A 25,698-nucleotide genomic window follows, 5' to 3' on the forward strand; every position below is an offset into this window, starting at 1 on the left:
GAAAACGAGTTCTCTATTTTCTTTACAGCGGCAAAATACTGTCATCAACAGTACATATTCCCAACTTTAAATTTGCAGACATCACAGTTTTTTGTCAAATTAAAAATACTACATGACTATGAAAATGACATACAGACAAATCAGAACCTATAAAAAATATAAAACATTAACAGTACTACTTTTTTAATAATCTCAATTTCAACGAGTACCATTCCGAAAACAGAAAAATAAACACACAATTCAGCAGACAAATTAAAACTTGAACCATTAATTGTTTTTTTAAATAGAAAGAAAATACGTCATCGCATCATGCAGAAGATGTAATATTAAATAATAAATCAAACAAAAATAATATATATCTCTATATATATATCTTTTTTAAATTTTCAAGTCAAAGCACTCCCAACCCTTACTCGGGGAAAAACAAAAACAATAAAAAAAAAAAAAGCTGAAAGCAGCGTATCCTGGTTTCAGCAGTACACTCACTGTGCCACCATCAAGGAAAATGTGACAATTTCCCATAATTAGCGCCTTCTTACTCCTTAGCCCACTTTCCAAAACCTCACAAATAAACAATGAAAAGACAATGCAGTAGGTTATCAATGTATTTTTTAAATTCTCCATTCATTAAAATGCTACTCCTCCAGAACATTGGTCTGATCCCCATAAAACTTTGATTGGAACATCCATGCCTTCTTTTTCAACCCAATATTATTTTCCAGCTGTCTAGCTAAAAAAAAAAAAATATGGTTGCCACCAGCCAGAGCTTGCAAGGTTTTTCCCATATCACAGCGTCAACTCTAGGGCAAACAAAACCACACTTTAGAGTTTAGCTAGCTTATACAAGTGCATCTCAAAAATTTTTATATAATGGAAACGTTTTTCCCGTAATTCAAATCAAAAAGTGAAAGCTTCACATATTCTAGATTTATTACACAAAGTGAAATTTTTTTTGTTTCAATCTTGAAATCTTGATGATTATGGCTTACAATCAAAAATCCAGTATCTCAAAATATTTGAATAAAATTCTTTAAATACAGAAAGGCCATGCCCACATGAAAATTCATTGGTCAGTAAGGGCCAGGTTTTTTGATGTAGTCTGGAAAATATGGTGTTGTTAGAACCTTCTCTACAGTTGTTACAAGCTAAGTTACGGGCAGATCAGGCATTCCGGGGATTTAGATGTTTTTCAAAATGGTGGAAAATCCTTTAGGTCAGAATTTAAGGGTACTACAGGTAAATTAGTTTTTTGTGTTGAAGTGAATCTAGGAACCGAATGTTAAAACTTTACATACGGGATGAGGGTTGTGAGCTTTTGAAAACCTGGCAGCATATCGCCTGTTATAGCGCCACCATGGCATTGCATTGGACGGTGTAGACCAGTGCCAAGATTCACCTTCCTACACCTCAGGGGAATTTGCACTTTAATTTTCCAAAGTAGAAACTGGATAATATTAACCAACGCTAACAAATACAATTGGGTTCAAGGAGCGCCCCCGTTGAAACCGTAATAAAAAGAGAGAACCCACAAATGCTTTTGTAGCTGCCAACTTGTTGTATGGCCTTTACTGAAAACATTTCAATCTCAGCAAAATTTTTTTGGCACAGAAAAAAAAAAAGACAATGGCAGTAGCATTTCATAAAAAGAGGGGGAAAGCTGCAGCTCTTTCTCCATTTTAAAAGACCCAAAACAAGAAGAAAAAAAAACTATTCTGTGCAACAATGTTGTTGGGGAGAGATTCCACCAAAGTCGTCTCCCGAACTTGGCGTGAGGCGGGCGGTTGTATTGGGGGTTTCAGTCCTACTGTTGCTGAAGCATGCTTTTGATGGTCTTGTTGGTCGATTCGTCATTCAAATGCTTGGTTGTGTACCTGCGATGGACAGACAGAGACAAATCAGCACCAGGGTCGGGGAACACAACATGACTCCCGGAAAGAGTGTCGGCAGGTGTGAGAAAGCAGTGTCGACACTTGTCAGCTCTGAACTTGGATTTCCAGTGTGGCCTGCACCCCACAGAGACAGACATGCAATCCCAGTAAGACTGACAAAGAGAAAAGGAGGCGAGAGGCTTTAGCTGAAGATTGACCTCACATGACTGGAGAGGGACTGAACGTGCCCAAAGGCTCTCGTGGTGTCGCGTGCAGACGTGAGCGCGGTTGCCACGTTATTGGCCCTGTCAGTTGTGAACAGCTGTGAGCATGAGCAACTTCGATTTGGAGAGAGAGAGCGGGGACCGGGGGGTGCGTTGCTCAAAGAAATGCAATCCTCTCCAATCTCCTATAATATAAATCTGCAGGGGTCCGCATTTAACACAAACACTAAACAACACATTGTAATGCTTCTAGAGTTGAGAAGAAATAAAAAAAAAAGAGGTGGATGCAAAGTGAAATGTGGCAACGCATCCCAGTTAAAATGCTCTGTTGAAGATGGAGGTACACCGATGCTACAGTATCTAGGCTAACGGCTGAGAAAACACACCTACTCAGGCTAGTGGAGAATAAAAGAAACAGCCGTACACTATTATTCTCCAATGCAACCATTTAAAACCAGCGTTTGAGGGAGGGCCTTACCTGAGAGCGTTTAAAAGGCCTTCTACGCTGTTGGGTGGTTGATCTCGGAGGACCTTGATGCACCCTTTCATCTGTCAAGCAGAGAACATTGTGTTAAGAGGGCTCGCCACTGTGGGCGGGACTGGTTGGGTGTGGATGACCTGGACTTCCCCGCCGCACTCACGTCGATTTTGGAGGATTTGGAGAAGGCTCCCACCGGATGGACGTAGTCGTACAGGATGATGACCCCCACCATAACGCGCAGGCAGAACGAGACGGTCTCCTCGCTGGTGAAGCGGCTTCGGTACTCCCTGGACATACGGATTGACACTTAGTGCTGATCTAGGAACAGGTCCGTCCTGTTTGTACAACCACATTTGTTATAATCCAAAAAGGTAAAACTGATCCTAGACCAGCACATCCTCAACAGTTGCGCTTCATGAATAGGTCCTAGGGTCTGAAACGCCATTAAGTAAGTCACTTACGGCGTCTCCAACATGACTTTGCACACACTTGCCATTGTGCTCAGGCAGTCTGTGGTGTTTTCAATAGGCAGGTTTTTGTTCTAGGTCAAAGAGGAGGAGAGGGTTGTTATCTGATGGCAAATGACAAGTTAGCAGAGTGCGAAATGTGCTATTCCTCTCACCTCCGAGACAAACTTAGTCGTGCCATCGCTTAACGTTTTCAACATGGGCGTGGCATCGGCGTAGAACAGAGATATCCTATTGGCCAGCTCATTGTTGACTTCATTCTCCCCCTCTGCCTGAAACACCAAGGTACAGTTCCTCAGTATTTTTGCATTACAAACCTGGGATAATAGCGGTAAGACACTGGTGGCAGGGAAATAACAACAACAAGCAGACAATCTTCCTACCTACAATACTAAGTCTTTATTCCCTAATGCAGAAAAATTGAAATTCTTTGGGACGTCAATTCGTGTCACATCAGTAAATGATCACATCTGAATTGAAACAAATGTATTTTCCACCAGAACAGATGCATCTCGTGGCTTTGTGTAAAACGTCTCAGTGATTCCAGCGGCCCGTGTCTGAACGTTGACAGGCAAGGGGGGTAAAAACGTCTCCTCTGTGCTGCTGGAGTTTCTAGTGGCTGGCTGGGGATAAACCGCATCACAAATGTCTTCCTATCTCCTACCTAGTGCCCTAGTTTCACAGAGCTCTGTGAGCCAAAGAGGGTGTCATTTGACCGTACAGTGACAGCTCCAGTGGTGATGGGTGAACAGTGGGACCGTCTGAGGCCATTTGCCTAATGGAACATACGCGTACAGGGTATTAAGCTCCTGTGGGCCAGACACACAGATGAAAAAAATATCAGCAAAATCAAGACGTCTCGGGAGCACAGGCAAATTCTGTTCATTTTATCCGCTGAAAAATGCAGACCTTTCTTGGATGTCCTTCATGACACTGGAAAAATATGGCCTGTGTCTTTGAAGGAGGGCTGTGTGGAGAGTTTGTTCATGTGATTGCAACGCTGCATTTGTCAAACATTAAAATCTCTAGGAATTAACAAAACGGACCGCTGTGTGGGCGTTACAAGAATTATAAGCGGTCATATTTGTATTAATCATAGACTAAGTGCACATTGTCAATCTGAAATCGTTGGATATAGCTAATAATGGCCACGTCCAGTAAAGAACGTAAGATTGATATTCCTGTGTTGAGCAGGGTGAACAACTGGAGCTTGATGGTGGGGGGCGGGGCAAACAGGCCACATGTTTTGTTTGGGGATTTCCCTTTTCCCAGAGGCTCTGCGATGTGGACACCAGGCCGTTCCCAGATCAGGTGTTGTTCGAACGGCTCCACTTAGGCCTTGGAGTCCCGGGGGGGGGGGCGCTGCTGATCTCGGGTCATGTGCACGGCGCATGCCGCTCCGCCTGGCTGCGCTCCAGCGAGCGTCGCAAACTCTCTGATGGTCCCAGAGGGACTCTGGTTGCCTGGTGCGGGAGAGAGGCAGCCCCCGATCCTGGCTAAGTAAAGGCCTGGTGGAATACTACAATACTCCTTCTATACAGCCACAAACCATGACTGCGAGTCAACGATTTGATGAGGAAAGGTGGATGGAGCCGGGCACTTTCAACACTGAAGAGTGCTTTAAAGTTTCTGGGAGGTCGACACTGCAGTAGTAGGGGAAAGCTGTGGCTGTACAGAGACGAAGACGGATGCAATCGTTTATGCATTCACACACAGATGGTTTTGGGGAGCGAAAAGTCCATATTAAGTAAATTAGCTTGTGGGTTGGGCTTCTGTGTTTTCCGTCGGGCAATCGTCTCACTTTGTCATTTCACATTTAAGCAATTTAGCAGACAAGAAAATAGGATTTATTTATATTTTTTATGCACCGCCCCCCCCCTTGGGAATTGAACCCCCAACCATGGCGTTGCAAACCCACGCTCTAAATAGAAATCGACCACATTTGCAGACCCAAAGTCTGTGGTTGTGGCTGCCGGGTGAAAAAGGGACCATCAGGGGGAAAGGGGGCAGCTCACCTGAGTGTTGTTGATGCGCATGCGGCTCAGCGTTCTCCTGTAGTAGCTGAAGTCATTCTGTATGGCAGGGTTAGTCATCTGCAACACAAGGGTTCACATGACTTTGTTAGCTTCACAAACAGGGCACGTGTGTGCGCGCGCGCCTGTGTCTGAAGGTACAGCAACATGCAGCCTGAGGAGGAAAACTTCCACCTCTCTGGATCAAATGTCACCCCGTCGCAACAAGGCAGACACACGTAACCAGCAGCAGAGGCAGAATGCAAGGCGCAAGATCCAACTGTCTTTTTATTTACTTAAGGGGAGTTTTATGTTGCTGGACAACCAGGACGCCTGTTTATCTGAATGAAATGCTCGTCCGCGCCTGTAAGTGGTAGGTCAGTGGCTTGGAGCGTTTGCCATGGTGACGGAAGCGCCTGCAACACTGGGAGTGACTGGCGGCTATAGACAACCTTGTTTTATAGACAGCCGAGGTCAAGAGGTGGTGATCTTGCAAACTAGGTGCACTCACGTCTCAATTCCCTGGAGGCGAGAGGGGCAAACAAAAATAGGGTGACGGCCTTTCTGCGTTCTCCCGGCGAAAACCGGTCGTTAGACCGAGCCTTGATGAGCGATGCTGCCCTTTCGAAAAGCCACCGTCCAATCAGCGGATCCCTGTCGTCCTCCTGCGTCGACAAGCCTCCCCAATTACCTTCAAGCAATACATTACCAGCCCCTTGGTGTAAAAATGCCTTGGTAGCAGGGGCAGTAGGGTAATACGACCACCACAGTCTGCGGGCACTTAAACAGTCAGTTGACGCTACTGGCTGGTGCCAGGCAGCCCGTATCACCAGCGAGTGCCGCGGAGACGATGCCTGGCGGGACGGCGGGTGTTCTGAATTAGGTCATCGGAGTCGAGGGAGTGAAAGATTGATGAATGGTGCCTGGCATGCCACCTTGCCCCCACCCCGGTCCCAAACGTGTCTTTGCGGGGGTACGCGAAGGCCGGGTAGGGGGACTGGCTAATTGGGAGGCCTCGGAGGAGTGCCCCAGGGCTGACTGGGTGCCGGTTTGAGTAGGATGCGAGTGCTCGGCGGGCGTGTAGCTCTGTCTCTTAAGGTGCCTGGTGGGCCCCACGGAAGCTCACTCCACTGGTTCTGACATGTCCGTGTCAGGGTTTATCTGACACATTTTCTCAATTACTCCGCGTGATGATTTATGGTAAGCGGAGTAGCTGTCTGCGTTTCTTCCTTAAAAGGCCAGGATCCAAAACGCCACCCTATTCACTTCATCCTGCATTAATATTGTACTCGATTAAGCACCACTTGGGATGCTATCGAAGAGTTGGTCCGTTTCAACATTAGGTTTTTAAATACTTACCTCTTCATTGGCTTAATGGTATCCAGCACTAACACTTAATTAGGACAGTAACAACTTATTATGCCAACAAGACCGGGCTTACTCCGTTATCAAAAGGAATAGGTACGCCACATTCAGAATCGCAGAGCCATGCCAAAACCAATTTAGGGCGGGCACATTCTGCTAACAATCAACACATTAACAATTTTTTTTCCACAGAAATCTTTATCGGAGGATTCAAAATTTAAATACTATTTCCTGATTCCAGAAAAGAAAGGAATTTATTAGATGGCCCCGGAATTCTGCAACCCTAAAAACAACACAAAGTTATAGCTTAAACAAACACGGGACGTATGTAAATGTTGACCAGGGATGTCGCGAGGGACGTACTTTGAGCTCGTCAAAGCGCAGCGTGAAGTGCAGGATCTCCGCAAACTGCTTAGCCAGCGCCTGCTCACGCTCTAGATGCTGTGTGGGGTCGTCGTACGTCTCGTTGGTCAGGGCTCCCAGCAGGCTGTGCAGCGCCGCCTCTGTAAAACAGGATGAGAAGAGGGCGTCAGAGACAGCTGTGCATGACTCGGTCAGGATCTGCCTGACAAAAACGTCATTGTGATGTATATCGCGATTTCAAACAGACGCCTTACTAGGCTTTCCTGCTTCTATACAGGGACATTGAGAGGGTGTCAGAAGGGGAGGGCCACAAAGCTGTGTGCCTGTGTTGAATTAGAAGTTAAAGGATGACATCTTTTATTCTTTATTGAACAGGAAACTCGGGGGACGATAGAGCGGCGGACCGGATTCGAACCCACGCGGCCGTAGTACATGTCCACGGCTCAGAACGTTGGACCACACTAGGCTGCGAACGATCAGTCGAATGGCTGCCTAGCAACCTAACTCCACTTACACCATGATACGTGTGGGCCAAACAGAAATGCCCTGATGGGGGGGGGGGCCTGTACGTGCCATTAAGGGGTTTAGCAATGTGACTGCTGCCCAGGGCCCTGTGCCATTGTGGGGGGGATGGCGGGGGTGAGCGGGGGAGGGGAAGAGCGCCTAATCAGATGGAAATTAGCCATGAGACTAATTATCTTATTCGAACGAGAGGGGAGTGGTTTGCTCCAGTCATCCAGGCTCATTGGTGTACTGGGCTTTTAATCCGAGTAAAACCACTGTGGGCCGTTTTCCCCGTTTTTCTTTTGGTCTTTTCCCTTTTTTGGGGGGGTGTTTTGGAAAGGTAGTAGAAGATGGTTTGCTTGAATAAGAGTGGGCCAGATGAGAACACACTCTTAACAGTATCTACGTACCGCTCTGTAGAAACATTTTGTGGTGGGCGTTGTCTTCCATGTTGTCTCAAGACAGCTACTGAAGCACAGTGAGGTACGCCATAAATAAACAATGGCAAACTGCCATGGGGGGGGGGGGGCGTAAGAGGCTGGAGAAGAGCATTCGTGGTCTAGACTAAGATGACGAGATTTACAGTATTGACACAACAACGTCAGGGCGCGCACACGCGCTGTAATCTGTTCGCATAACACAGACTTCCGCGCGGCTACACAATATTTTCTACGGGCATCTATTTACAACTCTTACCACTTGTGGTAGAGCGCGAGGATTAGAAACTGATAACCACGCAGCTACAAGCCAGGTTAAAAAAAAAATCAAGATGCTTGCTTAAGACAGACACAGAGATTCGCAGAGAGAGGTTGTTTTCAGAGGGGGAATCGAGCTGGCAGGGCAAGTCCGGTAAATTGAGCACGTTGGCTTTTTCGTAATGACCCCCCCCACAGCTCGGGCCAGCATATTGCTGCTGTTGCGGCACTCAGAGGGCTGATTAAAAATGGCCATGGTGAAGCACTTTTTCTTAACCCCCCCCCCCATGCAGTCAAAATAGTAGCTGAGATGGGGCTGCTTTTAGGCCTTGTATCAGAGACAGCGCATTCTACCGTGTCTGAAGGCTGGATGGGGGGGGGTGCGTCTGATCCCATCAGGTCACGGCGGGGCAGGCGAGCGCAAAGCGTGTTCCTAGACAAGGCAGACCCTGAGAGAAGGATGGGAGTGGGTTGACTGGGAGGGGTCAGAGGTCGTCAGTGGGTATTCACTCCAGCCCTGTTGTCAATCGATTGCTTTTCTGAAGATTTCCTTTGATGGCAGCATGAAATTTATTCAGTAGTTAATCCACATCATGGACATTGGGAGTGTTTAGGGGGAGAATCTGCAGTTGTGGCATACATTTTTGGACTTAATGATCACAACCCCTCTGATGGATTAGGAAAATAATGTGGGACTTATTAAATGGCTAAACCATCAGAACCCAAAATACACACTTGTTTTACTCTAAACTGTTTAAACTGCTCAGTGTGATTGAGGAATTACATCCAGTCAGAATCATGTCTGAAACCCTGAATTACAATTACATCCTATCCCTTTTGGGTCCCCAGGACCAGGATTAAGAAACACTGATCGGAATAGTTCATGCATCTAAGTCAATAAGTACACCCCCTAAAATGTTCTTTTCTTTCTATTGTTTTTTTTCCTTTTAATTGGATTGATAGATATTAAATCTAAATTCCAACAAGATTCATTGATAAAAGCAAACCATTTAACACACCATCCAAAAAAAGAAACCTTGAAACCATTGATACAATAAAAATAAACAGAAATGCAGTTTCCTTATGCTGAAAACGTTAGCATCCCCCATGAACTTTAACATCACATAAAAAGCCAAAATCTGAATCAGGTGCACTTAAACTGGTGCAAATCAGACCCCTAAGTAGAAAGATTGTTGAGGCCAACAAGTCTGGAAGGGGTTACAAAGTTATTTCATAGAAATTAGAAGTACATAATTCCACTGTCTGAAAGATCATTTACAAATGTGGAAATTTACCACTAGCAATTTACCCAGGAAAGCTCACCTACCAAATTCAGAACTGACCAAAATAAGTCTCTAAGAACCCCAGGGTAACATCACAGGAGTTACAGGCCTCTCTTCCCACAGTCATTGTCAAAGTGTCTGAGTCAACTGCACAAACCTGGCCTGGGATGTCAGGAAGGAAAAAGCCACGGCCCTATAAAAATAACATTGACTCTGGACAGATGAGTCAAAGGTAGTTTGGCCGCAATCCTAGACACCATGATTGGCAAAAACGAATGAAAGAAAGAACCTCATACCAACCCCAAATCAATCAATATGAACTCCATATTTTACCCTAAGTTCTTGAGGACAATGTGAGGCCATCTGTCAAAAAGTTGTGAGGGCCTTGAAGAGGCCGAAAAAACCTTGAACATGACACAGTTAAAGCAGGACTGTAAAGATTAGCAGAAACCCCTCCCAGTCAATGTAAGAGACTGATACAGTTACAAGAAATGGCTACATGAAGTTATTACAGCCAAAGGAGGCAACAACTATTGAAGCTAAGGCTATGCTTATTTTGTCCAGACTATGATTTCATTTTTTATGGAAAAATGAATGCAAAGTATAATCTTTTAGAGTCATTCATTACATGTATATAAATACCATTAGCACTCAATAGCACTGAAGAATAAGACGACATGTTCATTGGCACAAATGTATCCATAATAAAATAACACTTTCCTGGGGGGGCACTTTCTCATATGACTATCTAGATGTAGGGTGAAAGACAGAATTTCAGGAGTGGTAAAATGGTGCTGTTGGGAGGTGGCTTGAGGTTGCTAGAATAGTCCTGTGGGACACATCCATCAACAGTATCCGTGTGCACGTTTTAGTGTTGGAGAATGTAGCAAACCTCCACGTCGACAGTGTTGTCCACATACATATTTTTGAAAGAGCAACATAAACACTTAGTTGATTTTAGTTGTGATGTCTCATACTGAACACAAGTTGGCTAACAATAGCTAGTGTCCATGTGTACATCTGTACGACTAACTGGCTAACATTAGCTATCTTTACAATGTTGTGTTCCGTCTGAGCTCCCAGCATGTGAATGCTCAAAGCAATATCTTCAGAATGAGAAAAGTTAGTTGACCAGTCACTTCCACATGGCATGAATGTGGCAAAAATATTGTGAAACACACACAAACTAAATATATTTTTGAATTTGGCACAATGTGGAAATAAGAGCTTTTGCTGAAAGACCAGTGTGTTGGATTCAAACCCACCCTGCGGTGGTACATGCCCCCAGAGGCAGCGGCTTGGACATGGCTGTTTCTAATGTAGCTTTGTGTTTTGTAGGATAACACAGTGGTCTGGTGAAGTCATCTCCCAGCCGGCAGCCATCCTTTCAGTCTGTCTGAAGACGAACTAGTCAACAGAAATGGTCGGCAGGCGTCTCACATATCAGGCAGGGGGCAGCTGAGGTGGCTACACCCCCCCAAACCCCCAAAGCATGAGTGGACAGACACGTGGGTCGGGAGGGGTGGAGATGACCTACTTCGTTACATAACACACACAGCCTTGGCATCCAACGTTTTCATTGACTGACTGCATTCTCAGCCAACCACAACCGCGATTAAGAGGTTTTTAAGGTCAACAAAGCGGCCAGGGGCTGGGCTGCTCCCCTCACCCCCAGGCTGTCAGGCGATGCTAGGCTATGCTATTATTGCTCACAATCCTCTTCCTGTCTCACACGAGGCCCACTACCGGGAAGTAGTTGGTGTCTAGCAAGAACGCAACGTAAGCAGGTGCCAGATGGAGGAATCTGGGGCTACAAGGTTAGCAGAGGTTTGTGTAAACTAAGTGTGCGTGTGATGTGCATGTTTGGGTGTACGTGGTCATTTCTTAAGCTCAGCAGTTAATATAGTCTTTAATGGGATACAAAGGGTTAAGGTCATTCAGCAGAGGAGTGTGTATATCTTACTACATACAACCTCTAAAGAAGCCTTAGCTAGCAAACTGACATGTATCCGACCTTGTAGACAAGGACGTTATGGGCCAAAGCACAAAAGGACACTGGTTTCAGGCAAGGCAAGCGTTTGTCAAATTGTAGCTACGTATTTATCCTCAAGTACAACATAGGGGCTGTGTATATCAAGCATAAGGAGTGCTAATCATGGGTACGATCCCCGCACCCATGTCATCTTTGAAACGGGCGAGCCTACGCCAATCCTAAATCAGGCCCCGTTTACATACCTAATCTCAAGGAGAACTCGTAGAACTTTTTGAGTTTCCCCACTAGGGGTACCACGGCTGCCCACGACGCCTCCTGCAGCGCTTCATCGTTGGGGTTCTGGATGGCCTGGTGGAGAGGAAGGAGAAGATGTTTTATCAAGTTGGACGTGGTAGTTCAATCCTCTTTTAATGGTCTACGATTATCTTTTATTTAAATCATGCTAATCGATTATTGCATTTTTCACAGTGATAATTGGACTGATATATAGTGGGGAGAACAAGTATTTGATACTTGGGAGTAGAGGGGAAGCTGATTCTAGATCTGCACTTCACCCCCAGAGCTGATATTTTACTGCCTTGTCTTACCTGAGTTACCAAATGTAAAGGCCAGTACACGTTCAAGTGAGTGAATGAGCATCATGTACAGTGGGGAGAACAAGTATTGGATACACTGCCGAGTTGCAGGTTTCCCCCACTTACAAAGCATGTAGAAGTCTGTCATTTTTATCATAGGTACTCTTCAACTGTGAGTGACGAAATCAAAAACAAAAATCCAGAAAATCACATTGTAGGATTTAACTAATTAATTTGCATTTTACTGCATGACATAAGTATTTGATACATCAGAAAACCAGAACTTCATATTTGGTACAGAATGATCAAATACTTATGTCATGCAATAAAATGCAAATTAATTATTTAAAAATCATACAATGACATTTTCTGGATTTTTGTTTTAGATTCCGTCTCTCACAGTTGAAGTGTACCTATGATAAAAAGTTTCTAATTTGAAAGGCAGCCATTACAAAGACATAACTTTAACCGTGAAGAGACCTCAACTGTTGAGGTTTGACATTTGAGGCTATTGTAATTTAATAAATCCAGTGAAACTACTCTGGATTTCAGAATAATATTCCGACATATTTTCTCTGTTAATTTGAGCAACTCAAACTAAGGTTTATTTGTCAAATGCAGCGTCATCCTGCACAATGAAATTCTAGTGACCTAGCATCCCACAACATGTAGTGAGAGTTAAGAAGCAAAAATATAACCAGACAAAAAAAAAATAATAATAATAATAATAATATCAATGCATTCTCTCAATTTCACTTGTAAATCTACCATCTACCATGTATACATCCTAGTAATACAGATTGTACTAAAGAACTTGCGGACATGTTTTTCATGCCGAGGTGCCCTGGACAGGTTTCTTTATGACCAATATAACGGTAGAAAAGGAGCACAAGTGAGCAGGGTCTTAAAATAAAATAATATCACTTATATACACAAATATTGATTTCTGAACTCGTTCTTAGTTAAAACATTAGAAAAATGAATATCTTGCATTATTTGAAGACAGTGCATCTTTTTTGTGTTATTTTTAATCAGTTGTTGTTTTCTAAATGACAATATATGCATTTGAAATCTGGGAGTAATGTTGTCAGTAGTTTTTAGAATAAAACAAACATTTTCATTTTACTCAATCACATAACTATAAATAGTAAAACCTGCTCAACTTTTCAAAACTAAAATACTTATTTCGTAGCCTTAACAAGGGTTTGATATTTTATCTTGATAATCTGAGCAAACGATTGGCACATTTCGCAAATGTTATTGATGCCTATGAATGCAATATTGTGACTCCATAGTCTTCGTAAACTAAAAGATTATAATAATTGGGACTCCGGTAAAAAGCAACTAAATTTACAGTTCCTTATTCCACTTTTTTGCCTTGTGACGAATTCATGTTTGTTTTCATGTGTTACAAAGAATATATAACAGCCTGACAATCTATTTTATCATGAAGTTATTTCAATGGGCAAATGCCTATCTACAATATTTCAGAATGTTTACATTTTTACATTAATTTTCACAATGCAAATCACCTATAGTATAATAATCACATAAAGGTATTATGTTATATTTCCTACTATTTTAAGTTGAAAATATATTTTCGATTAAAAAACTCCTGTGACTCCCTGAACAATGGCCCTAAAGTGCTTTGGACGGTGATGCGGTTGGTATCATTAACAGAAGACATTGTAAACAGCTGGTCCATTCACTCCATTTCAATGAGCCCAAACTCCAGTTACATCATGCCATCGGCCACCACCTTCTGGTTGACGTTCCAATCATGTACCTCTCTGATCTCTTGACCCGCTCCCTTGTAAGCTTGAAGCTCGTCCAAGATACTCCGTGCATCCTTCAACACAAGGTCCACCTGCTCCCACACCTCTCGCTCTCCGTCAGTGGGCTGGGCATCTAGTGGACACAGAAAAGGAGTTAAGTGGGCATTTTCATGTCTGGGAGAGCATCTACAGATATACATTACCAGTGAAAAGTTTGGACACACTTACCCATTGAAGTGAATTCAAGTGAATGGGTAAGTGTCCAAACATTTGACTGGTACTGTAACTATAGAGGGAATCTAGTCTAGCAGGCCTACATCTCCATTCTGATCGTTATGGGCAGAACACAACAGAAACCAAATAGAATAGAGACGATGGGAAAAGAAGGTAGGAGATGTAGGCAAGGCCACAGTAAATAAGATTGTCAGTTGAAGTGTGTAAAGAATGACTGATCTAACCCCCCCTCACTCCCAAGACGTACTTTCAAAATCGAGGAAAAAGTTGGGCTCCTGTTCCAGATCTGTGCAAGTCAGGACTTTTAGCAGGTTCCCCATGTTATGATACCTGTTGAGACAAAATGGGGGGGGGGATTATTCATATTTTGTTCTTTATTTTTTATCTACCATTGTTTTTTTCCAGAACTTGGTGATATCCAATTTAATATAGGCCTTGCTTAATCATAGCAACTCCCAGCAGACGTGTCATCTGACGCCATTCTGGTTCGTATCAAGCTGTTCACTCAACCAGGCAGTCGATACCAGATTCCTTACACGCAGGAACTATATTTTTTAATCTTTATTTAACTGATAAAGTCAATGAACAAACATTATGAATGATGGCCTCGTGATGAGTGGAGAGTAGCACAGCAGATAGGTTAAGTTAAAAGTTAAGTTTTGGCTGTATTCAAGGGGCCTGGCAATACCAGTGCCCCTTCCTGTTCCTGCTCAGTGCTCCACCCCCCCCCCAACCCTGAATCCTGTGGCCCAGAACCCCAGATGCGCCCTCGGAGACTCATTGTGGTTTTCCTGTGCCAAGTCTTGGCCCACCAGATGTCCCCAAAAAAGACCACCCCCCTACTAAAATAGTGTCCGAATAACAGGAATCGCTCTGCCGTGCCCAACCGAGTGTGACTTCTTCGCTTTACTCAATTCCCTACTGATGAGCATTTCGATTCATCGTTTGCAAAGAGCCGTTATATGCAAACTTGAGTGTTAAATTAGCTTCTGCTTTCCTTAGGGAGAGAAGGACACACATACCCTGTAAACTCACATTGAAAGACACAAATCTGACTGTCCCCACAATCGCATTAGACTGGGATTTCTTATCACAACCCAACTCCAAAAGAGAAGACTGCATTAAGGACTTTGAACAGTTAGCAAACCCTTTTAGTGTCGTCTGTCTCAGCTCCGTTGCCAAATGTCAGTCATTGTCAAAAACATGACAGTGTGGTGACAATTCCACAAGGAGTTGGCAAGAGAGCATAAATACTTTTTAAAACACTGTTTCAGAAACACAGGATTTCAATCTCTGGTTGTTTGCGACCAGTCAGATTTCCCGGAAGCTAGGCGGTTGATTCCTGGAAAAGGAGCACGGTGGGGCTGTGTGGAAGGGAGATAATCTCACCTCAGATTGAGTAGTGTGAGAACTAAGCCCCTATCCTTCCCCAGCCTGATGTGGCCTGTCACTCTGCCTAGAGTCAACGCTAGGCCCAAAGAATATTCACCCAGTACCTGGAAAACACGATGAAACCAATCAACAGAGAAGAGGGAAACCACAGCTGTAGAGTTCTCATCTAGTTGGAACAGTCAGAAAAGGATACCCTGTGGTAAAAAGGCTGCTGCCTGTTTCTGTGTGCGCGTTTCAAGACGAGCACTGTCAGGCGTTTAGAAATATTGTGGCTGCCAGTTACCTAGTCTTGGCTGCAGCCAAGTTGGCTTGGAAATAGCAAATCTCTCTCCGCCTTCATCTGTCCACTTGCTCCATTCCCACACATAGCAGGCCCTAGCTCACTGGCCTGGGGAGATACATTTCCAAGTCGAAAATCTGGCTATAATAATTCCCAACGTGAAGGGAAAAAAATACACCTGCATTTTGAATATTCACGTTTTTGTGACACTATGCGAATATTAAAACTTAACTGGCACAGTGGCCCAGGTCGGTGCAGTGGTCTCAAACACTGCCTCTGTTTGACATGCACGACTGCAGTGTGGGCTGGAATGTGTCCCATTGCTCTTTCAGCAAAGACTCTACGTTGTGTCAAATAAAGCATAGACATTGCCACATTTTGGTCTTTTTTTTTTGTTGAAATAAATATTTCTCACATCTTTAATCAGGAAAGTTAAGGAGCGGTTTATTGTTTTTACTTTGCCACTGGGGAATCTGACTTTGTTGCATAAGAATCTGACATAGTGTCTATAATCTACTAGAAACCATAAATATACCAAATGAACAAATTCCCTGTCAACACTACAATTTTGCAGAAATTTCCTGTTTCAGTTCGACCTGATGTGATGTTGTATTATATGGCATGACTTAGGAAACATGTGGATGGAAATGTGGTTGGTGACCCATAATGACGACGGTTACTATGGTACAGGACCACACATTCTGCCTGTGCCTGAACGACACAAAGCCTTTCCAGTCCTGAGGTACACTTAGACTGTCTGTTGAAGCGCTGAGTCATTCCCTAGAAAGCCACGTTACCGAAATCGCATAAACATGGAAAGTATGAACCAGACAACAAGCCTGTACAGTTCTGCCTGGACTATGGACGTCCATGACGGCACAAACACTTGTGTCTGTAGTCAAGTGGGACCCGGTCAAAAGCTCATGAGGACCACTATGAGCGGATTTTGAGTATTTTCTTAACTGAAGTAATAGATACAAGAGTATAATTATTAGAAACATGTTGCATTATCAAAATGTCTGTAAAACATCTTACCCTAATCTCCCCAACTATAATGATTTTTGGAAGGGAAAAGGCAGATAACACACCTTAAAAAATAAATAAAAAAGAATCACAGACCACCCGCAATACCCAGACTGACCAACGTGATTCTGCGGACCACCGGTTGAAAACCAGGGCTGGAGTCTAAGAGATCCAGTTATGACTAATATTTACAAAGTGTCTCAGAGGAGCAGTGCTCCTCTCAGGTACGCCGAGAACAGCCCACTTACACTGAGACGCTTTTGTGAACTCAGGCGTATGAGTGGCTCTGCTGTATTTCTTCGTTTTTCAGGGTATGCCTGCTCCGGCGTTAGACAGGCAACTCTACCTCGGCCCCGCAGGCAGTGAGAGACACGCCAGTCAGCCAGCAGGATATAGGTCATAGCGACTGTCCATCTGGAACTCTAGGTTATGTAATCAGGGCTGACAGCCTGGCTAGACGACACCCCGGCGGAGCTCATCATCTCTCCACGACTAAAAAGCACAGGGACTCTGTGCTGCACAGGGAGACGAAGGTCAAACCTGTCCCTTGTGACTCTGTCGGTTCAGAATGGTGCGTGTGACACCCGGGTTGTGGGTTTGATTCCAAAATGGCCAGTCAGTAATAAAACGGATGGTGCGCTACTGTAAGTGCCTTTGGATGGGAACATCTGCTAAATGACTTAAAATGTTTTAAAAAATTATGTTTAAGACTCCCAGGAAGACCAAAACACTCAGAGTGAGTGGTTCACAGGGTAAAGATGAAATCAACTCGTCCGCTGAAGAGACATAGGTCTTTGACATTCTGGCGTGTTAACTGGATGGTAACCATGGTGAGGGTGAGCTTGACCAGCAACAGCGAAGCGGCAGTTTAACGAGCAAAACAGGCCGAAAGAAATAACCTCAGGTTAAATCAGAATAAAGCTGATTAAGGTTAGTCAAGGTAAAGCTTAGTGACACATGGAAGCTCAGGCCCACTTCAGAAGCCTTCAACAACGTGACGTGGTGACTTTTTGAGTGCCAACGCCAAGTGACATGATCATCTGCTAGAAAAAATAACCATGAAATGTTGATTTCTTGTGGTTGAATTAAACATTATATTTGACAGCGGTAGATACTAGGCGATACCAGTGTTGCAAACTCCTCAGAACGGTATCAAGATATTTTACATTGATATTTTACACACAGCAGGCTTTTAAAGGACCAATCAATTCCCTTCTTCACAGTTTAAACTTTGGCATGAAAAAAAAGAAACAACACCAGTGGTGTCCTGGTCAAAGTCATAATGAATGAATTTCAAACAACATTTTCTTCAAGTGTTGCCATTATAATTCAAAGGGTCTAGGACAACGCCTATATATATATATATGATTGATATAACCCTCTCTGCCGGTATCATAAGCGATCACTCCTTCAGACCGACCTCATTTCCATGTGACCCGCAATCCCCCTGGGGCCTGCCGTGCCGGGTCTCGTCCCAACACCCTTTGGTAATGTGACCTGAACAGTGACGACGCAACCTGGGACCTAACTGGCACCTTGCGGGCAACTTTCCACTCCTACTACCTGATACCTGTGATGCCGGTGTGGCAGACGGACATACAGGGGAGGTGACAACGCCAGAGGGGAACAGAAGAGACCGATAGAAGGGAGAAAACACCCTTTGTCTGACGGAAAGAGAGGGGTACAGTCGCCTCGTCCTGTGGTCGAAGGAATAAGGTCCACGGTGTAATGTGTGAGCTGCCCAGGCCAGCCCTCTCTCCGAGTCCTCTACCGCCCCCCCTCAGAGAGCAGGGGGAAGCGTGGAGCAGTGTGCCCGACTCAGTGAGCTGAACGCTGGCATCGGCAGGCTGCAGGAGGCCCAGAGCTTTGGTGCTCCCGGTCGGTCTTCAATGAGGTCAGTTTGAGGACGGTGGATTTGCTGTGGCTCTGGCTTCGTATTTCAAAGTCCAAGAGAGGATCCTCCAGCTTACCAAAAACCTAATTAGAGATAAAATGGGGCGGGGGGGGGTTGGTGGGGCAAGGGCTGCTTCGTTTTTTTTGCAGTGCCGAGGTAAATTACAAACCCGGGTTCACAACCGAAACCAGAAGCTAAACATATCATGATAACATAAAAAGGCTAGATAAAAGATAATTGGGTGTGCCAGTGATACATCGCAAATGGTTGAGGTAAGTGGTTTGGGGTAATAATCAATTGTAAATCATGGGGATCTGAAATAGAACGTTCAAAGTGCCTAAAGCAGAGGAATGCAAGTGAACAGACGGGGGGGGGGGGGGGTCTGATGTGTCAATCGGAGCCACGGCCCCGTGGAGAGTAGACAGGGTGGGGTTGTTATTGTTTTGGACCCCCCCACTGGGTGATCGCGTGCTCACAGAGAGGAACGGGAGGGGGTTTCGTCTAGGTACCCACAGGGCACTGCATCACAACCGCGAGCTCAACATCTCGCTCCCATTGGCTGAGCCTTTCTGCCCAACCACGCTCTGTATCCAAGGAACCCAAAAAAAAGCTGGTGCCATAGAAAACAAGCGGGCAGCCAATGAGAGGCGAGCCCTGGCAAAGGAGATGGTACAGTAGTGGTAAGCCTTGACGGCACATGAATATATTAATGCAGATGAGGTAATGCGCCAAAAAACAGCAGATTTAGAAGGGGTGCAGGGGGTTCTGGTGAATAGGCTGTAAAGGAATGCTTTTATGTTCAGCACTCAGAAGTAGCTCAAGTAAATATTGCAGGTGGTTCTTTGACCAAGTTTTACCTAATGTTCTGAGGTAAAACCAAAAAAGGAAAATGACAACTCAGAAATCGTTCACAAAAAAAGGCTTAAAAAAAAAATATCACAACTTTTCTGGGTAGGCAAAATGTTTTGTGGTAAAACTGAGAGGTAGGAATCACAACAACAACAGCACGAGCTGGCGATCCCCGACGGTCGTCACCACGCCCACTGAACACAGTGACCCGGGGTTGACACTTGAAGTCACGCACACAAGACGGCGGACATGGAAACTCCCCGGAACGTTCTTGGGATGCGGTGGCGCCCTACGCAAACAGCTAAGGGGGGCACGGTGGTGGTGGGGGGGGGGGGGGGGGGGCTATAATGCTGACATTCCACTACTACTCTCCCTCTAAAGCAGCGTGAAGATCCACGTGCCGATCCAGTCTTACTACAGTATAAAGCTCAGCCAGCTGGAAAAAACGACGCCCTCCCTCCCTCCAGACTCAGTGAGCCCGCCGCGTCTCATGGGCACTGCCGCGGTGAGAATGAACGCTGGCTTGGGGCTTCGCATGGGGGGTGGGGTCTGAATAAAAAAAATAATACATAAATTAAATGTAGAAATTGTTATGGACAAATGCATGTATTTCACAGATAGGATGTACATGCGAGTGTCAAGGGAAGGGGAGTGTTAGTCGGGGAAAAAACTGCTGCAGTGGCAGGAGGAGAGGGGAGGCAGCTTTTAAACTTGACCTAGATTCTCCGGGTGACACGCCACATCGCATTAGCCCGGTCGGCCAGGTTCCTCACCCGCCGGAGCTTGCAGACGCCGGCCCGATTGGACAGGCAGAAAAACAGGGGCGGGAGGGGGGCACTTCCCAAATCCCGCTGCCACACAGTGCCCCCCCCACCCTTCCCGGATGACTGTGGAAGATTACTGGGGCGTGGGGTGAGGGGCGGGAGGTCTGTTTATGGTTTGAAATTGACTAACCTGTGACCACGCCCCTCCGCGTGCCAGATTGTAGTAAACACCATCAAATTCCCCCAGATTAAACTAGAGGGGGTGGAAAAATATAAACAAACCGTCAAAACCGGTCAACTACATGCGGGTCAGACCACGGCGACAGCCAGCGATGTCACGACTGACCGCAGTGAAGGACACCGACGACGCCCTCTATAGTTAGCGTCCCTCTGAATTCCACCTCACAGCAACGATGGCAGAGAGTTCCCCGCTTTTCAATGGTTCAGGGGTATTGCTGCAGTCCCTACACACATTTCCCTCCGCTGTTCTTCCTTACAATGGAGACAACTGCTTTCACAATTCTATGTGCAATGGACCGCTGAAACAATTCACCAAAAACACTTGCCTATTTGGAGATAAAAAATTACATTTGAAATCCAAAGCGATCGAACAAAGCAGCGGAAGAGAGGAAAAGACAGATGAAAGAGAGACCAAAACAGCACAGGAGAACACCGGAAAGCAATCAGCAACCAAAAAATGCCATCACTTCTGGATACCACGTACGCCCACAGCAGAAAAGGTGTCAGTCAAGCTGTAAATAACGTTGGCAATTTTTTGAGGCAAACAGCAAAAGCAGCACAATTAAAGCTGACATCAAACAAACCAAGAAAGAGTACTGGTTTGAGACCAGATACAAATACAACTTTTGAGGGAAAAAACCCAAAACCCAAATAAACAGGAGACTCAAATAATACCGAATGAGGTGCAGTAAAACAAAAATCAATAAATCACAATAATCGGCCATTAACACAAAGAAATTCTGGCAAAATTTGAAAAACATAAGCAAACCCAAACAACAAGAATTAGCAATGCAAAATTATGAGATTTGGACGACCCATTTAAAAGCACACTTAAAAATGATGCTAACGCAAACAGTGCTAAATTCCAGAGAAGTTGATTGAATTGGAGAAACCAACATCCTTTGGACTTCCCAAACACTGAGCAGATGCGAGACAGAGAGAGACCGAGAGCATATAAACCAAGACAGACTGCTAAGACCTCTTTGCTGTACTTGATCAAAGCCAAAATCCATGGAAACAGCAGGCTAGGCTACACAGACACGCCTAAAACTAGGCTACAATACAGAGGGCTGTGAAAAGGCTCTTGAAACTATCACTTCAGTCAATTTCCATGCGTCTTCATGTAGGTACTCTGATATGCCTCACCGTCATTAAAGAGCGAAAGGGATCCGTTCAACTGAGTGTTAAAGTCATCCTCATCTTAACACGGAGGCCTCCTTGACTGGAAATCATTAAATAAGCCAAACCTGTACATGCTTATGTTAAAAACATGGGCAAGTCTGGGATTCAGCAACCAATGATTAAGGTCACTAAGCTGTTTTGGGAAGCTTGTGTGCAAGGTTGTGTAGTCTGTAGTAACTGACCGTTTAGTGGTTCTGTGAATAATGGTTCTCCTGTTGACCTCTCCACGGCAACAGCTACAGATAGGGTTTAAAGGGGCTGAGAGCGGCTCATCCCCTTAACCCACCACCCTGAACCCGGGTCGTAGGTCACACCTCCTGCCCTCCGGGCAGCCTCGGTTGTGTCATTCAACCCTGCCTACCAAAAAGCCCCAAACTATCATTATAAGAGTGACCTTTTGACGGACTGTGTCTGAGTCATGGATGCCACATCCTGGTTTGATGCTGATTTAATCTGATTTCAAAATATAACAATATGGTGCCAGAATACAGGCTTATTAGCCACACTTGATGTTATAGTTCATACAGTACACAGCTCAATCGTTCAGGTGCTTCTTTCCTCCTTTTTTATGGAAGAACCCTCACAGGATTAGGGTGGGGCACAGTGGAGCTTGCTAGGTTTGAGGACATTCAGAATGCTTTGAGCGCCCTCTGGAAGTGATGAACAGTAGTACACAGGAAACCTTGGGGAGGGAGTGCGACCACTCCCAAATTCAAATGTTTTTTCTGACACACATTACTGAAACAGCTTCGGTTTCACAGCGCCACCAAGATCCAGGACATTCATTGATATGTTGATTTACTGACTTTCCTAATTTTCCTCAAATTTCCATACTAACCAGTTGTCAAAATTAAGAATAAATAAACCCTAATACTAGGGCAGAGAACTGCCAGGGACCTCATGCTACAACATTATCACGATCCTCAGGTGTCAACTTGCAATTGGGGTTTTTACAATTAGTAATTCAATACTGTATTTTTATTGCGATTCGATGTCCAAAATATTTTCCTCATCATGCCTGCTGCAGAGGGTCACAAAGAGACACGAGTCAACAGGTTATGAACAATCATGAAAGCAAAAGTGCTGAAAAGGGCGAAGAAGAAACTACGAAGGGAAAAAACCCAAGTGTTTCAGTTCAGGTATTAACAAGCGCAAAAGCCTATAGTGCAATTGTCAAAAATACACAGTAAACCGTAACAACACACAAAAAACCCAGCGTGTGACAGTTTAGATTGTTTTCTTCACTCACAACTACATCACTATTTCTCTATAGTAAGGAGAAATCAACTACACAAACACTTTGGATTCCTTCGCACAACATCCAAAGTCAGTAAAAACATATCATTTGCACCCACTTATCTAGGCCTTACAGTAGGGCCTGGCTACATTTCTGCAAGGGAGGCACCGGCAGGAATGAAACCCGCAAGACTGCCGTTGAAGTGCCACGCTCTTATCAGCGCCGCTGGGCCTCAAAGCGGCGAGAAGGACAGAGTATTATACATGCCTGTCGTGCTGCCTGGGCTACATGCAGCAGCCCATCATCTGACTCCAGGGACGACAGCTCTGAAACACTGCAGTAACTCCTCAGATTAGCAAACGTCCTGCCGAGCGCTGCATCAATGAGTAACTCTAGTGCCCCCCGCCCCACACAAAAAAAAACGTGGGTTAGGGCGCCCCCTTTTGTCCATTTCTTTTCATCTTTGGACAACGGAAGATTTTTTTCATCTTTCTTTAATAAGACATCTACATTACATTAAGAAATCTCCACCCACCCCCAGCACACACACAACACAACCCCCATAAAAACACATGGTGTGCTGCTACACCTCCTACACAAACATCTTACACCACACACAAATACCTCAAACCCCAATCACAAACTGGACCTCAAAGCCCCCTTGTCCAACAACACAGACAGTCCCCCCCAAGTCCCCAAACCGCAAACAGTTCAACACTGTCAATATGTTTGTAAAGAGAGAGAGAGATGGAGGGAGAGATAGAGAGATCGATGGAGAGAAGCTTGAAAACACTCAAGAGGAGTGGCAGTTGCTGAGGTAAAGTGCATGTCAACCTACCAGGCATTAAGCAGTGAGTGGAGAATACAACTCTTTAGCTGACTCAGCAAGCCATTCTGCATATCACTGACCTTCATATCATCTCCTATTAACTATGCATGGCCAGACAGGGCCTGTGTCTGACGCCACCCACATGACCCATTTTAACTATCTATTAACCCTTACCCAAATCTTAATTCTCATCCTAACCTTAACCCTTAGCTTAGCCCTTTATCAAAACCTAACCATAACCTTTGAACGGAGATGCTAACAGACAGTCACACTGTCATCAAACTGTTTGTAGAGCACCTACAGAAGGACACTGGGACTATCAAAATAGTGTGTAACCAATATTCGTCTTAGTACTACTGATTACGTTAAACACCAAACTTGCCTTTATCTATAGAAACTTAGCTGCCTCGCTCAATTCAATTCTGTGAAACATATGCATTTAAAGAGATATCTTGGCTGTGTAGATTGAATCAAATTGACTGAGATGCTAAGCAAAGCTATCACACTAGTGTTAAAACCTGTGAAACAAAATATTAGTACAAACAAATCAAATGCACAACTGTGAGTAACATCAGAAACATTTTCTTTAGAACCAGCGGGTGGCAGTATTGCCTAGTATATATTTTCTAGCACTAGAGTGAAAAGCTTTACCTCAGGCTAGTTGCTAGAGTACACACCGTCCTGGCTTACAGAAGCTAATCCCGCTTCAGAGTTAAATTTGAAAGGACTGCTTTATTCACTCATTCATCCCCACTCTGTTGCTAGTTACAACTTGCCACTATGTCTCTTGGCCAAAGAGTCACACAATGAAGGCTAAACTTGCTGAAATAGCTTAGCGTCCCTGCTAAGCCGGCGGATTTGTTTCTCGCAGGCCCAGGAGGCTTTAGCCATTATTATTGCTGTAATACTCTGTAATAACCAAACAAATGGCATCACACTCATGTCTGAGTTTGGCTACATTGCAAAACAGTTCATGAATTAATGTTAAATCAAACATATCTGGTCACTTTCTATGTACATTAGCATATTTTAATGTACCATTTCATAGGCATTACTACACTTCTATTAATAATATTTAATATTTCTATTCACATCGTCCATATTCCTCATTTATACACTCTGGAATTGCTGCTAGTTTTTATTGTAATGTTTATTTTCTTACTAGTATTACACTATCATATTTTCCTTAATGCCTACTGAGTAGATGGCTCATGCCATGTCACAAGAATATCATTGTTCAGAATGACAATGACAAATAAAAGACTGAGACTGTAGGAAATGACAGTGGCTAATTTAGCCTTAGACAGCTTGAACCGTCTCCGGGCGTTGCAGACAGACAGGTGGGAGGCGTGTGAAACAGACAGGTGCACAGGTAATGTAGCAACGTGCTCTAACACCGCTGATCACCAGGCCCGAGATGGTCCGCCCCCCTCCAGGCCCTGGTAACGGTCTCTAAGGAAACTGGAGGGAAAATATAAACAGGGGTGGGAAGAAGAAAAAAAAGCCACCAGCAGGAATGAGAGAGGGAGAGATTTCAAATGCTGACTGTAATGCTGAATCGGAGCTACATTCTAGACTTAGGGCTGATTAGGAGGTTGTTGTGTAGGTGCTACAGGAAACCAGAGAAAAAGCCACTGTCTGGTTTCCGGCAAAACTCTACACGATAGACCAATAGGCTTTCAAAGAAGGCCTTACCTGTGATATGGCAATGCAAGACGTACTGAATGTGAGGGACCTTGTGTAAGAGGTTTGGTTCCGTGCCTCTCCGTGCCTCAACCTGGGCTTCAACCAGTGACCCTCTGGGGAGATCGGCAACAGTCATGAGCCACCTTACATCTACTTCAAGGTCTCTGAGCGGCTGAAGTCACTGACTGAGGGTGCAACACCAACCTGTCAGTCGTTCCCCATCGCCAGACTAGCGTAGATAAACATTTCAATGATTCATACAGTTTCTGTCATTGAACAGTTACTGTATGAACATGCTAATTAACTGTTTTTTCACGCTAGTAGAACAACCAAACAATAACGAGTAATCTGTCTATGTATGGACCCAGAAAGTGACACCTAAATCCCTGGACCAATCTCTCTTGAAGGGAAACACGTTCCGCTTTGTCTTGGTTGCCAGCTTTACTTCCATGAGGTCAGAAAAATCTCGATGACCCGGTGACC

The 25,698-nt window shown here is 44.6% G+C and overlaps 1 protein-coding gene across 2 annotated transcripts in view; it reads right to left on the reverse strand.

Annotated features, from left to right (window-relative positions):
* Positions 1-725: 725 nt before the first annotated feature.
* Positions 726-25,698, reverse strand: part of fam49bb (family with sequence similarity 49 member Bb) — a 44,612-nt gene continuing 19,639 nt past the window's right edge. Inside the window, exons 1-11 of one of the 2 annotated variants that reach the window (XM_020041994.3) lie at positions 15,229-15,313; positions 14,087-14,169; positions 13,617-13,738; positions 11,498-11,603; positions 6,781-6,920; positions 5,056-5,133; positions 3,196-3,312; positions 3,035-3,114; positions 2,734-2,860; positions 2,571-2,641; positions 726-1,871 (exon numbers count right to left, since the gene is read on the reverse strand). In XM_020041994.3, coding sequence (XP_019897553.1) covers positions 1,802-1,871; positions 2,571-2,641; positions 2,734-2,860; positions 3,035-3,114; positions 3,196-3,312; positions 5,056-5,133; positions 6,781-6,920; positions 11,498-11,603; positions 13,617-13,738; positions 14,087-14,159 — 984 coding nt within the window. In that variant the 5' untranslated portion in view covers positions 14,160-14,169; positions 15,229-15,313 and the 3' untranslated portion in view covers positions 726-1,801. Of the gene's footprint in view, positions 1,872-2,570; positions 2,642-2,733; positions 2,861-3,034; positions 3,115-3,195; positions 3,313-5,055; positions 5,134-6,780; positions 6,921-11,497; positions 11,604-13,616; positions 13,739-14,086; positions 14,170-15,228; positions 15,314-25,698 lie in introns of those variants that run through there. The other variant, XM_010885536.4, reaches the window with a different exon arrangement.

This window comes from Esox lucius, chromosome 21 (assembly GCF_011004845.1).
Source record: "Esox lucius isolate fEsoLuc1 chromosome 21, fEsoLuc1.pri, whole genome shotgun sequence".
NCBI classification, from domain to species: domain Eukaryota; kingdom Metazoa; phylum Chordata; class Actinopteri; order Esociformes; family Esocidae; genus Esox; species Esox lucius.